A 16,278-nucleotide genomic window follows, 5' to 3' on the forward strand; every position below is an offset into this window, starting at 1 on the left:
AAACCTGACCATTCACCACCCTCTGTACTTGGAACCAGTGGCTTCCAATTAATGTAAATTTCGAGTCACTTTCCTGACTTGCCTACGTGATTGGTGACGTTTGGAAATCCAGCTCAAACAGGATGATGGCCAGATGGAGAAGTGAAGTGAAAAAAAAAAAACTTAACGCTGAACGAGTGCCTCCATCTGGTTTCCAGGCTACTGATCTATAACATGAATTTTGATCCACATCCCATCCCCTGTGTTTGGCCAGATTGTAACCACCATGAGGCTGTGAGAGAGTTCCCTTCCTTCCAGCTCCATTATTCTGTATAATACCATAAACAGCATGAGATTCAGACACGTATTGACTTTTATTCTGACTCTTATTCAGTTTACATACTTCTTGTGCTATAACTGGAACATTGTGACATGAATAAATCCGGTATAGAGCACGAAAGTCTGACATCACTGAGGGCGCTATATCCCCATGGGTACAGCGTTATTTTTTTGCATTGGATTTCCCATAGGCGAATCTTAGATCACGTCAGTTATAAGAAACTGTGTTCCATAAATAAACAAACCACCACAGTGATCTTACTTATATAGATATGAAGCATCGACTGACGGTAAGACAAAGTACTCATCTCTACCACTCAAACAGAGAGCGTCTCCTTCCCAAACCCCAATGGTTCTATTCAGCCCCCCGCCCACAGGAGTGGCCCAATTCACTCACAACTTGCTACAAAAATCGCTCATGAAAAAATATATAACCTCCTACATTCCATTTTCCACCTTCACATCTGTCTCCTTCTCTAATAATCAAAAAGTGCTATATATTTCATCTCGCACTTTACTTCCGGATGGTTCGTTTTGCACCTTCTTTGCCACATCCGTCACGGGACAGAAACAAGCCCTGCCGTGCTCTATGGAAAACAGTCCAAAAGCGCGCCCAAATGAGCCCAAAATCGCTTACACACAAAGCAGACCTGGCACCCCATTTCAACGTCACAGCAACATGCAGCCAATCAGCGTCGACGGCAACGCAGCCTACGCCAATCATGTGTGAGATCTACAAGCTATGGGGCAGAGACGCCGTGTGCCATGCACCGTATCTTAGCAACAACGAAAGCGCTCACTCTCATTGGTCGTGTCACGCTAAGAGCAGTTCCCAGACAATGGCATCTCAGAGAGCTTGCTGTAGTGTTTATATATCTATGGCTGTAGCCATCAGAGTCAGTCGCAGCGACGACGGACAGGGCGCTGTGATAGTTGCCGTAGCTAACGCTAACGTGGTTGTCATGCCTGCAGCGGCTGTGCAATCACTTTGTCAACAATGCACGTTCGTGCGGTAACTGTTATTATTGCTGCTCCGTTAGTCCATTGTAGATGGTGTATGTTGTGTGTGTCTTCTGGTGTAGCTCCACAGCAACTTACTCCAGTAACTAACGTAATGGCAGGACCGCCCCGTGCAACGCACGTTTAGGCTGCATTATGGTCATGTAGTAATTTCAGATCATTTCGGTCCGATTAGGGCAGTGGCTACCCCCCCCCCCCCCCCCCAAATAATCATATTTGAACTGGGGACCCCCCCCAATTTTGTTTGACTCCGTTCCAAGTCAATATTGTGAAAATAGCAGATCTACAAGCTCACAACGCCTCACGTTGAGAGGCGTTGTAAGCTTGTAGATCGTCTATTTTCAACATGTTTGCCTCTTTCTTAATTTTTTTGACAATGTGGCCAATGTTTTATAGTATAGTCTGTTGACTACTTTTGTTGCAGTAATGGTATTTTCCTTTACTTTAGCTTTTTTATTGTCTCCGCCAGGCCGAAAGGGATGGCGCGAGAGTATGTTTTACCCCGTGTCCGTCCGACGGTCTGTGGATAGCTAATCTCCCGCATCGTTGTCTTGATCGCAGCGCAACTGTGCACACACACTCCCTGGATGCCAATTCAGAACCTCTGCCCCATTTCTTTCACATGGCCCTGTTATAGTGCCACCAGGAGGCCGCTTTTTGCAAAACACATTTTCTCACAGTACTGCTACATATTTTGTCCTAACATCACGCTAATCGATACACAGTATCTCTATAGTCATTAAAAAAAACACGGTATTTCAGATTTCTCATTTTCCATCCTGATTGACTAAAAATGGCTTCCAAAGTTTCCAGGGCTGCTCCGTTTTGACCAAAATGCCTCAAATTATGAACACAGCATGCACTTTCCGTGCAAATTTGCACCCACATTCCCACTATGCCGAGCAAGAAATTCCACTTGAGATTTTTCTAATCAGCCTCATGGTGGCGCTATAACAGTCCGATTTGTGTTTTTACCTATACCTGCACCAATCTGTGTAAAACTTTGTATGTGCACTCTCTAGAGGTCAAGGAAAAACCTTTCCCCTGCATTTCTCACATCTACCTTTTATAGCTCCACCAGGAGGCCGCCTTATGTACAACATATTTCTTTACATTACTCCTTCCGATTTTATCTACATTTCACGCAAATCGGTACACATGATCTCTATAGTCATGTGATCAAGACGGATCTGTTTAATCTTTCATATTCCATCCCGATTGGCTAAGATTCACATCTAAAGTTTGCACAAAATGCCGCAAATCATGAATGCAGCGTCCGATTGTGGTCAACTTTGCACGCACATTCACACTATGTTGAGGAACAAGTGCTACCATTTTAACATTAGCCTGTGGGGGGTCCCCACCGACTTTACCTGGCCCTTAGGTGGGCCCCACCTAGGCAATTCTATGTGGGGCCGAGGTGGGTCTTAACTGCGATGCCCATGCGGGCTATAAGTCGCTTCTACCTGGCCCTTAGGTGGGCCCCAACTAGCCACGTTTATGTGGGACCAAGGCGGGTCCTAACTGGGTTTGCCCATGCAGGCTTTAACTGGGTTCTACCTGGGCCCTAGGTGTACCCTAACCAACCAGAGTGCAGTGCCCATCGCTCCAAATGTTGTGACGTCAGGGCTCTCAATACTGCACATTGGTGGAGGAGGAGGGCCCGCAGGGCGCCCGCACACATCGCTGAACCAATGGTAGCCCACGGATGTTTCCTCTGGAGATTTAAAATCTGCCCCTCTATGCCACATATCATCCGCGCTACAGGGTCTTCACTGACCGAGCCACGGCCCCACTGGCCCTCATGACGCTATGCCACTTATATGCGCTGCCAAGTGGCCGCGGGCGCTACGTGGGCGTGGCGGCGGGCTAGACGCGAGGCCCTGCGTAGCAGGGCCGAGCTTCTAGTTTATTCAAAGAGTACGAAAATATAAATGTTTCCTGCAAAATTTGGAAGCCAACCTTTGCTAATCAGGATGGAATATGGACAATCGGACACGTCCGTGTTGATCACATGACTATAGAGATACTAACATCAAAAATGTGTTTTGTAAACGGACGGATGGACAGGGGGCGACACATAGTCTCGGCCATGCCTTTCGGCCTGGCGGAGACAAAAGCAACTCCGTGACCCAGGGGTAGTGGGAGTGACGTCAGGACTTATTCTATTGATTGAGTGCCTGTTGTCCCTGCACACCTGTTTGTATAATTGAAAACACTGTAGCACAGTCTACACATATAGGCTGAACTCAGTGACCGCAGCCTCAGCCATTGTAAGCCCAACATGGTTCATTACATGCTCCACAGTTGTGGCCCGTGTTTCATCTGGAAGAGGTCTATGTCTTTGTACTCTGTTCTGCGTCTTCCTCTGTTTTGCTGCCTTCCCCTCACTACACTGCTCAGTGTTGCCAGATTTTGCGAGAGAAATAAGCAACCAGGTGTATGAAAACAAGCCCAAAGGAACTAGGCTACGGCTATTTGAAAATAGCCGATCTACAAGTTCACGACTTGAGCTTGCTATTTTTAAAAAAGATGGAAAAACATCTTGCATGAAAGGGTAATTATGGAATATTTTTGAAACATTTTAACAACTCAAATCTTGTATGAGGGGGGTCCCTGGCACATGGCACAACATATTTTCAGATGGGGGGGGGGGTATGCGGACAAATACATAAGCAAAGTTAGAAACATGCCCAAAAAAACGCAACCTGCAACTACATTTACAAGCAACTTTCCAGAAAAATAAGCTTATATATTATAAGTGGACATGGCAACACCACTGCTGATCCTCTCCTCTTCCTGGAGCAGGCTGTAGCCCCTGTTCATTATTTACCTAGCCAGGTGCCTCTGTGCTCAGGAATTGCAGTGATTCTGTTGTGTTGAAGCTCTATGAATATGTTTAACGCAATCCATACTCATGAATAGCACCTGTCAGCTAACTTCACACAATATGTGATTGGTTGATGTAAGATGCGTGAGAAAAATCTCCATTCCTTAGTAAAGTTGAAGTTTCACCAGACAGGTAATTTACCAATTTAGCGGACCTTACAGAAAGTCCATATTGCTGCAATATCCATGGTATATATGCCTGACAGATTTTCAATTGAATGGATGACAGTATATTGTGCATGTAATGAGTTACTGTAAGCCTGGGTTATACTTCGCTTGACTATGCTGTGAGCTTGTAGATCGGCTATTTTATATTTTCGGCGTGCAACACTGCTGCACAAATTGCAGTTTTTATCCGCAAGATTTGAATTGTTGGCAATTGTACACACTCAGCTCCGTACATACTGTAGGTGTGCTAAACATTTGCAATTTATTTAAAGGAATGAGAAATGGAAATCTGTTGTGAACAAGCGCCCGGTGGTTTGGAGGTTTGTACATGTTGTTTTGAAAATATTCATTATCATTGGAGAATTGTGCCAAAGCAATTGAGAAAAGCTGTATCACCTCAAGCAGTTTGAGCCATTGGTGTGAATTCTAATGCATTTTCCCCTTGTTTAAATGTTTGGCAAGCATGAGTAATTCCTGAAATATTCCACGAGGGCTATGGAGTCATCTGAATGTAAATGAATGCACCGTTTTTTTACATTCTGAACAAAGCTGTTATTTACAATTTACTTAACAAATTATTTCATTTTATAGCCCTGTGTAAAGTCTCTTGGAATTAATTTCTATACTGTACTGTTTTACACAGCTGGTTAGACCAATTTCCAATTCACAGAGGACAACGTAATTTGAGCTACACACCCATTTGGGGGAAGAAAAATAAATAAATAATAATAATAACAACTTTGAATAGAGTCAAAGATATGATGAAGGGAAAAAAAAACAATAACGTTTGCTGTTGTCTAACTGTTCCCTACGGTATTACTGGAAGAAATTGGGAAATATAGTATGTTGGTACAAAGGCATCATACTTTTATTATTCATCAAGGAGGAATCCGTTGGCACATCATGCACCACTGCACACGTCTGCTTTGCTTGAAACATTTAGAGACACAGAATTCAAGCTATCACTTCTGATACATTGTCTTACTCGACTTAGCCCATTCCATCCGGGAACGCATCTGTGTCATTTTCAAGATTTCGTTGGCTATTCAAAAATAGAAGATCTACAAGCTCATAGCGCGGCACTGAGTGCCACGCTATGAGCTTGTAGATCTGCTATTTTTTTTTAAATATCGTGAAAATGTGTGCAAATCTTTGAATATATGTTTTTTAAAGCAAACATTTGTAGCTAAATTCTTTGCTTCTGGGGATTCTACAAATGTCTTCTAAATGCTATAATATCAGTGGTTCTCAAACCTTTCTCATGTCAAGGACCCCCAAAATGACATGTATTTGGCCGCGGACCCCCATCTCAAAATATGTTGTTCCAGGGACCCCCCAGAAGCAAAGATTTGAGTTAAAAATGTTCGCTTTAAAAACGATATATTCAAAGATTTGCACACATTTTCACGATAAAAAGCTCGTAGCGCGGCACTCAGTGCCGTGCTATGAGCTTGTACATCTGCTATTTTTGAATAGCCAAAGAAATCTAAAAATGACACCCAGATGCGTTCCCGGTCTTAATGGGTTAACCTCTAGATTAACCTCTTCTGGTCAGTGGAATATTTTCAATTTAACGGAATTCAGAAACAAAACCGACCGATTTGTGGAGGGAACAGGAGTGAAACCACACAATAATGATAATTTATGTGGACAGAGGCGGGGAAAGAGCCTCACTCTGCACTCTGTTTATCTTTAGTATTTGTTTTTGGTGTTTTATGAATCTGCCGTCTCATATCTCTTGACAGATCATAAATCAGCTCTGGGAGTGGTCTAGCTAGAAGAACCCTGATGCTTTGAAACCTGCATGGATTAAAAAAGAAAAGAAAGGGGATGTGGGATAAAAGATGCATCACGCTGTACTACCTGCATAACAGTGCCTTTGTCTCTCCTTGGGGCTACAGCAATGTGAACACAAAGAGCAACGCCGGTCTCCATTGTACTATTATAGCCAAATGTGCGTTATCATGCTTTATTTATGGAGGTGTCAATTAATGTCAGCACGTCATTTGAATTTCAAAAAGTTGACATAGCACCCATTGCTGTCACTATTTACTGTGTGTGTGTGTGTGTGTGTGTGTGTGTGTGTGTGTGTGTGTGTGTGCGTGTGTGTGTGTGTGTGTGTGTGTGGCGCGTGTGCGTGCGTGCGCATTTATAGATAGACAGATGGATAGATAGACCCGTTGATCAGAATAAGGTAACTTTATTCTATGGATTTAATAACGGTATGATTATTGATTGCATTGACATCGGAGGCATATATAATTGGTTAAATGCAAGGAGAGTTTATTTGCATAGCACATAAACATTATAGCACATTTCAACAACAATGCAACTCAAAGTACTTTACATAAGACATTAAGCATTGAGACAGTAATGCAGAGCATAATGAGTCTGCAAAAGAAACACATTAAAAATGACATTTGAATACAATATATGAAGCTAAAATATAGAAAAATGAGAGAATAAAATGACAGTGCAGAATACATTAGAAACCTCAGTAAAAGGCTGCAGCAAATAGAAAGCTCTTAAACAGTAGGCTGCTACACAGTGCGTGACATGGTTCATGGTCAGAAACAAACAGAACGTTTAAAGCCTAATTTATGCTCCGTCACACGACGAGAATAGCAGACCTACAAGCTCACAGCGCGTCGCGCTGTGAGCTTGTAGGTCGGCTATTCTCTGCGCGAGACACCGCCGTGTGACGAAGTATAAATCGGGCTCAAGGCCAGGTTCAAGGTGAATCATTGCACGCTCATTAGAACTTTTACCATTTATTGATGGGCGAAGTCGACTCGACTCAGAGTGAAATAATTGGATTTTAGAGAGTTTGAATGAACAAAGTGAGATAAAGTCTTTGTGTTTCTTTGTTCTCTTGTTTTTTTTTGTCTTTGTTTTGTGTTTGTTTGGCTGTGGCCGTCACATTACAGCAGGAAGAGATGTGGATTGTTTCAAACACTTTCAAAGAAGCGTTTGTTCATAAACAATACATTTTAGAGATGCGAGACACCGACACCTAGAAACGCATTGGCATCAAAGGCATTGTTTTCCTATGGTACGGCGGACCCGCCGTGCGCTCCTCCCTTTGCGCATCACATTTTTTCTAGCGTTTTTCTTTTTAGACATGCATTAAAGTACAACTATTCTCAACTTATGAGCGCGGGGCGCGGAGTTGCACCACTCATCACGGTACGTTGTAACCGAGAGTGTCAAGTTCATTGGTAGCCAGTGTTGCCAGATTGTGTGAGAGAAACAAGCGACCGGGTCTATAGGAAAACCAGCCCAAAAGAAGCGACTATGGGCCACACGAGCACATTAACATGTACATCAGCTATTTGAAAATAGCAGATCTACAAGCTCACAACGCGTCGCGATGCGACGCGTTGTGAGCTTGCGGATCTGCTATTTTCAAATAAAATCTTGCGGGGAAATTATAATAAGCAGATCTGGCAACCCTGGTGGTAGCACTGGCAGCCAACAAAAATAAATAATAATCTGTAGACACGGCCCCTGTTTGCCAAGGCGTTTTATGAAGCGTTGGCGCCTGTAACGATGCCTTATAGCTGTGGAAATACAGTGGGGGAAAAAAATGAGGGAGTAAATTCATTCTGGGCTTCGCCCTGTTCAGCCACACGGCCACTCTCTCACACCAGGGCCTCTGAATAAAAGATCATACGGAATATGACTGGCAGGTCAAACGATCAAGGTGGGTGTTAGGAGAGGACTGGGGGGGGACAGTTGGCAGTTTGAGGTGTAGCTGCCAGTGCTAACGGTTACATGCCAGCTGATTATCGGACAGGCTTCCCCTCAGCTGATGGATGAGTCGGGCGGCGACGGGAGACATCTCGGGGGTAATTTATTCAGCTATTGGGGATAAATGGATATATCTGTCACTTTGTCCCTCTCATTTTCTCCCCCTCACAGGAGAATGCAGCTGTCACGAAGGCTACTCCCCAGACCCCGTGCATAAACACCTCTGTGTTCGCAGCGACTGGGGTCGCAACGAAGGGTAAGTCCCGTCTCCTTCATCCTCTTCCACGTCTTGCAAATTCCCTCTGTCGCCACGCGGAATTGGCATAAGGGAGGTGGGCGGGAAAGATGGGGAGGGGGGGGGGGGGGGGGGGGGGGGGGGGGTGAAAAGACTTGGGATTAACCCATTGAACCCGGGAACGCATCTGTGTCATTTCTTAAGATTTCTTTGGGCTATTCAAAAATGTAGCCACGCTATGAGCTTGTAGATCTGCGATTTTTTTGGAAAAATCTTGAAAATATTGTGTGCAAATCTTTGAATATATATTTTTTAAAGCAAACTTTTGTAACTCAAATCTTGTTGTTCCAGGGGGTCCCTGGAACAACATATCTTGAGATGTGGGTCCGCGGCCAAATACATGTTTCTATATCAGTGGTGCTCAAACCTTTTCATGTCAAGGACCCCCAAAATTTGCCCGTGGACCCCCAATCTCAAAATATTTAGTTCCAGGGACCCCCATGAAGCAAAGATTTGAGTTACAAATGTTCCCTTTAAAATATATATATTCAAATAGTTGCACACATGTTCACGATTTTTAGGACGGCTCAAGCGAAGCGAGCCGTCCTCTATACAGAGAGATCAAAGGCATATGAGGTATGTGGGAGTTAACCTCTCGAGGTATATAAAGAGGGGAGGTGGCTTAGGCGAAAAAGGGGCGTAACGGGGCGTGATTTGGTCAGGGACTCTCTGTTTGTGGGAAAAAGGGGGTGGCCTTGCTAAAAACGGCTCTGGAACGCGTCGTCATTGCTTCGTTGCCACCGATTGGTTGCTGCAACTTGGCTTCATGCAGGGAGACGCCCCCTCTCACGCCCCCTCTCAGGTCTGAACATGCCCCCTCTCAGATCTGAACATTCTTGGCATTCCTGCACCGCGGCCATTGCTCCCTGGCTTGATCCTGTGGCTTGATCCTGTGTCCATTTAACACCATTGAAATGTCACCTTATAACTTCCCATCCATTACAGAATGTACCTAAAACATTTAAGTGTCCAATAAATATAAGGTACTTACGATAAACCCCCAAAAATTATCAAACATAAAGTCGGACCTTTATTTAGCATAGTTTTAGCTGATCTTGTGCGCACATTTTGTTCATAAAAGCAGCAGGTCCGTGAAGTGTCCACGCAGCCTAAAGCCCCGCCCACCCCTCTACACACTGAGCTCTTCATGCCGTCACACTCTGCAGAGAGGTAGACAGACTATGGAGGCATCAGAATTTTGTATTAAATTATAGAATGCACCAAAACATTAATAAGTGTCGAGTTGAATCTATTTACGCCACAATGAAGCCCCGATTTCATTTTTGGTTACAACCACATACGGAGATTTTGAAAACATGACCAATGTCAAAAACAGTGATCTTTGTACATAGAAATTGATCTATTGAAGATTCTGACTTTCACATGTACATATTTTTTGTTTTGGTTGTATTGTTGTATTGTGCTTTCTGCTTTGGGCAGCAGCGTGGTTCTGAAAAATGTTTTCATAGTACCCTTTTGCGTAGTAAAAGCAGACATGAGGTGATGCTCTGTAGATACATTATCTGTTCCCTTTTTATGTACATATTAACCTGTACATGTTTTCAAATAAAATACATAGTCTTTCTACATAAAATGATTACATGCAAATAGAACCGCATTGTTTCACATGGCTAAAATGCATAGGCCATTCTATCATTATGCAGTGTGCTTTCATTCAATGCAAATATAACCGAATCCTGATGATGGCTCAGGTCACCAGTTGCCTCACATGTTAATGATCACATTACAATATGGATGGGCAGCGATCATTTTACTCCTCTTTGAGCCTGATGAGTTTCCTTTTTTATACACATAGTAACCTGTAAATGTACCTTGTTTTTAAAAACACACATCTTCATGTGACGTTGACAGTGGTTACTTTGTAGATTTTCATTACAAAACATACAGTAACCACTTCAGCCCCATACATTTCGGCCATTTGAAAATAGCCGATCTACAAGCATTGTGAGCTTGTACATCTGCTATTTTCAAATGATTATACATTTTACACATTTGGAAGTTTGTTTTTGCAGTTGCCTTTTAACATTGTTGCTGTAATTCATTACTGACTCACCTTTTTCAGACACATGTACACATTACTTTTCAAATAGTGCGTCATTTATTTTAAACATTGCCACACATAATTAATCTAAATAAAACAGATACATGTTTGTTAGCTTGTTGTACTAATTTAGTCATTGGTCATGGCAGCGTTAGGAGAACTCCTAAACGCGATAGATCAGAGCTTGTAAATTGGCTTTAGGATATGGAATGTGGGCAATGAAAACAGTCATAATACGAATCAAATTTACATGGAGCAAAACATATGACAAACATAACAATGTCATCTAATGACTCAAACCAACGACGCAGTACCCCCACACAACTACTGTATAGCGTGTAGCCATGCTATAAGAGCTGAGCTAATTTGTACATTTCAGTGTGAGCCACGCACTCTTATGAAATCATGGTCAATATTGCTAAATGTATGCCCAATGTTGAACTGAAGTGAAGGTCTGGGGCGCAGATCCTGGGTAATGTTGACAGTGGGCCACGAGATGTGGTTCCTGTAGATCACTGGGCCGATTTGCAGACTGGAGTTGAAGGCTGTATACAGCTCGAGCATGGTAAATAACAATAACCTTCGTGTGAGTGAATCACTCTGTCTCAGCACAATTACAATTACATACAAGCTGACATTCTTCAATGTAAATGCACAATATTTGAGCGCCATCATGTTCACACATTACAACAACAATAACGCATCAATGAAGTCAATAATATGCTATTCAATCTGTCGCATCATACACATGGACATAGTTAATGCATCTGTATGCTTAAACATGTAGGCTACATTTGTTGTTTTATAGCAATAGTATATACATTAATTTCTTGTCCTATGTATTCCTTTTTACGTTACTGTATATGTGTTGTTTAGCATAGCATAAGCATAGGACAACCACAACGTTCAGGTCAACTGCTTGTAACATCGTATCTGGGGTACTAGAGTCAACGTCATTGTCAAGACAACATAGAGAGTGTGTGAATGGCCCCTGCTGGACTGGCTGCTTTCCCAGTTAGCAGTACAATAGTTAGCAGTACTCTATAAAACGTCACACAGGTTTATACACCTTTAGCTATGAATTGCATTGCAAACTGAGGTGATTCAAATAGAAATTAAATGGCATGGTGTGGACTGACTGCTTTCCCAGTTAGCAGTACTCCAGTTAGAAGTACTCTATAACATCACTATATCACACAGGTTTATACATCTTTAGCTATGAATTGCATTGCAAACTGACGTGATTCAAATATAAATGAAATGGCATGGTGGAAAGAAGTGATCGAATGTTTTACTTAAGTAAAAGTATCAATACTGCGATGTAGAAGTACTGTATTATGAGAAAGGATCCGGAATTAATGTGCTTCAGTAAAACTATTAGTATTAAAATGTGCTTACAGTACCCAAAGTACAAAAATGTTTGCAAATAGCAGACGTGCAGCTCACAACGCAAATCTAAACTACGACAAACGAAGCGTTATTCTCTGCCAGGCCTTGAAATACCAGTACACACATTAGCTTAGCTTTGGGTCTCCACATTAGATGTAGATGAACTGCATAATACACAGAAACACTCGAAAAGAAAATAACGTCAATCATACGACAACATACATAGATATATAAGCAACATATACGAATACAATGAAAGAGTTTATCCCATTGAGTAATAACCATTATTCATGCATATTCATCATACCAACCATCTAAGCTACGCTAACTGTTGCGTTGTCTGTCGTCGACGAAAACAACTATGTACGCACGCGCAAGATCAAATGTGACGTAAAGTGTTCTGGCTTGAGGACCACAGCAATCGATCACAGACTCACCAAATGACACTAGTCAATCCAAGACCTATACATAACTATATCGTGTAAACGTATATTGTAACATTGTGTTAAACGGACTGACAATAAGGAACTGACAAAAAAATATTGAAGGCCAAATGCATGTCGCAGTTACAACTACACCGGAACTAAACCGGAAGTCGTCACACAGACGCATGCGCAGTCCACATCAAATCACACAGTCCTGCGCTCAATACGAACACCCACTGGGTGACGCTAGAAGCCCTACATAAGCAGGTAATAGTCATACAACAATTGTAATAATGACAATAATACTTTTACTTACAGATCTAGTATTTATATGTTGTGGACTGGTGTTGATACTACTCCCTATTGTCTTGAGGTGATACTGACCACTGGCCATTAGTTTCAAAGTAATTCACACATTAACTACTTAACAATAGAGCCGTTATTTCATTCGACGCCCCTGCATAATAAGCAGAGGTGGACAGAGTAGAGTCTTTCCCAGTACTTGAGTAAGAGTACAGATACTTCCTGCTTAAATTTACTCCACTACAAGTAAAAGTAGCTCAGTCAAAATGTTACTCAAGTAAGAGTAAAAAAGTACTTGCTTTTAAATATACTTAAGTAATCAAGAGTAAATACTTTTAAAAATACTTAAGTACACGTAAAAGTACATTACTTATTTTTCACACCAATGAATTGCTGTATTTTTTTATATGGCTTTTTTTTTTTTTAAGTCAAATTAGTGCAGGTTTGATTCAAAACGAGTAAACTAAATGGATATCTTTATAGCCTATAGTGGTGCAGCACAAAATAACCACTAAAACACTAAAAACATGTATATATAATATATATGAGTCCTAATACAATAAAAACGTTTCCCTTTTGAGACTGTATTCATGCCATACTGTCTGAATGGGGAAACGTGGATGAAAGACATACAATTTAGGCATACTGACGACTATAGCAACATTGGATGCCTTTCATTGTTTTCAAGGCGAAAAACAAACCATGTCACTCTGCCTTTCATGAATATTCAAGGCAAAAAGGCACCATATGTCACTGCTATGCGCTAACTAAAAGGGACCTGAAGTGTTATGTTTGCATCGACAACTAGTGTTGTCCCTATCTACAAATTACACACACACAAATTACACACACACCCACACACACACAAATTACACACACACACACACACACACACACACACACACACACACACACACACACACACACACACACACACACACACACACACACACACACACACACACACACACACACAGTAGGCTACTCAAGTAAATTTACAAATTCATCAGTTACTGTCCACATCTGATAATAAGCCATAATAACAATGATAAATGCAAACGAAATAAAACAAAACAAACTAAAATAAATAACTTTCTACCACTTACTTTTCAGATATGAATTATGACATTATATAAAATACATTAGCCACTAATGGTCCTATTTTACACATTTCAAAGCCCTATTTTATATGTAGGCTATTTGAACATAGCCGATCTAAGCTCACAACTACTTTCAAACATTTTTGTACTTTTACTTTTGGTACTTAAAGTACATTTTGATACCAATGCTTTTGTACTTTTCATGAATTTATAATACCAGACTTTTACTAGTAACAGAGTACTTCTACCATGTAGTACTGATACTTTTACACATGTGAGTACATTTTCCACCACTGAAGTATGCTAAAATACAGTGGTGGAATTGGAAAGTAACTAAATACATTTACTGTACAAGTACAATTTTCAGGTTGTTGTACTTTACTTGAGTATTTCCCACTTCCAATAATACTACTCCACTACAACTACTTGAAAGCTTTCTTACTAGTTACTTTTCAGATAGAAATTATGATATTATGAAACATGTATCTAATTTTCATTTTATACATAGGCTATTTGAAAATAACTGTGAGCTTGTTAATCTGATAATTGCAGAAATTGTAGTAGGCCTGTACTTTTGATACTTTAAAGGACTACTTTGTTTTTTTTCACAACAAGGGTTATTTTATTAGTTTGTAATGATAATAATTAAAATATGAGTGTTAAAAAAAAATCACACCCTGTGTGAAGGAAGCGGTGCCTTTGGGGCGGGCCTTAACTCATTTCAGTTCGTCCCTATTGGTGGTCTGAGTCCACTTACCAAATTTGTACTTGGTAGCATGCTGCAAACTGGAATGATGGCTGTTTAAAGACCAGCCAATGGGCAGACAGAGGGGGCGGGGTTTAAGTAATGACAGTTAGTCCCTATTGCTGGCTTTAGTCCATGTACAAAATTTGTACTCCATAGCATGCTGCGAACTTGAGTTATGGCTGTTTGAAGGCCAGCCAATGGGAAGACAGAGGGGGCGGGGCTTCAGCAATTCATGCTGGTCCCTATTGGTGGTCTAAGTCCACATACCAAATGTGGACTTGGTGGCATGCTGCACACTGGAGTTATAGCTGTTTAAAATCCCGTGCTCATCCCGTGCTCATACGGGCGCTGGGGGTCCCTGGACCCCTCTTTGATAGCTTCATCAATTCATGCTGGTCCCTATTGGTGGTCTAAGTCCACATACCAAATGTGGACTTGGTGGCATGCTGCAAACTGGAGTTATAGCTGTTTAAAATCCCGTGCTCATCCCGTGCTCATACGGGCGCCGGGGGTCCCTGGACCCCTCTTTGATAACGTCATCAATTCATGCTCGTCCCTATTGGTGGTCTAAGTCCACATACCAAATTTGGACGTGGTGGCATGCTGCAAACTGAAGTTATAGCTGTTTGCTTCTTTGCCGTGCTCATCCCGTGCTCATAACATACGGACGGACGCGCAAACGGACAAAGTCAAGCTTAGAGCGGTTGGCACCGCTAAAAATCATGTATTGCTTTCTATCGTTATTTAGTGATTTTTACCTGGGGGAGGGCGGGGGCATTCGGTCCATTGGTAAATAGTCATTAACGCAGCCTCCTGCTGGCCTCATGGTGGCGCTGTAACAGGCAGATTCATGTTTTGGCCAAAACGTGAACTTAAAAGTTACTTTTCACAGTAACGCATTACTTTTTGGTGTAAGTAACTACTAAAGTAACCGCAGACCTCCTTTTTTATTTTATTTTTTTTATTTCATGCTTTTGTACCCCCAAACACTTTTTTCTTTTTTTTTTTTTGGGGGGGGGGGGGGCGCTGCGCCGTCCACCATGACATCTATGTCATTCTTTCTTGTTCAAAAAAATAGCAGATCTACAAGCTAGCCAGAGAAATCCCAAAGTGACACACACAGATGCGTGTCCCGGGTCTTAATGGCTTAACTGGGTTTAGCAAAGCGGGACTAGGAAGTAAGTAAAGAAACACAATGACAGGGGGAAGATGAAGAGAAACAGGAAAACGAGGATTGGGGAGGGAGAGAGAGAGAGAAATACTGGAGGGGAAGAGATAGAGAACTCAGTCAAGTGTGAGTCCTCCTCTTGCCTGCGACCTTGCATGCTGATTAGCTAGCTCGGTGCAACAGCTGGGCCAATAAAAGCCAGCCCTCTATTGTTATGCAAATCCCCCTGTCATCAATTGGATATAGTCCCCCCTCACCAATCATGGATCAAATCCCTGCTCGCCAATTTGTAAAGGAGAATAAACGTATCTACAGTATTTAAATAGTGCTATCGTTTGATCCGGTGACCTTGGACTTGGTGTTTTCCTTACATGATATACTGTACAATCAGGGACGTGCACAGATAGACTCTAGGTGGTGCTGGAGCACCTGCCCTTTGCCCTCTTGACCAGAAGTGCCCTTTTGGAAAAACAAAAAAAAAGTTTTTTTTTTTTTTTCAGTTTACAGCAGGGTCTTCAACAGGGGGTCCTCAGAGTTACTACAGGGGGTCCGCCAAATCTTTATGTGGTACGATTTTTCTTTTTACCATAACCACTCGAAACCTAGCATCCCTTTTCTGAGGAGAACTTTATTTTTGGCAAAG

The 16,278-nt window shown here is 41.9% G+C and overlaps 1 protein-coding gene across 1 annotated transcript in view; it reads left to right on the top strand.

Moving 5' to 3' along the window:
- The window catches only part of astn2 (astrotactin 2), a gene marked incomplete at both ends in the record, with an annotated part of 637,213 nt that overhangs the window by 277,295 nt on the left and 343,640 nt on the right, over positions 1-16,278 (top strand). Inside the window, one exon of the mRNA XM_084047140.1 lies at positions 8,317-8,401. Within this exon, the coding sequence (XP_083903266.1) occupies positions 8,317-8,401 (85 nt within the window). The remainder of the gene's footprint in view (positions 1-8,316; positions 8,402-16,278) is intronic.

Source organism: Gymnoscopelus microlampas (genome assembly GCF_963454915.1).
Source record: "Gymnoscopelus microlampas genome assembly, chromosome: 21".
Taxonomy (NCBI): Eukaryota; Metazoa; Chordata; class Actinopteri; order Myctophiformes; family Myctophidae; genus Gymnoscopelus; species Gymnoscopelus microlampas.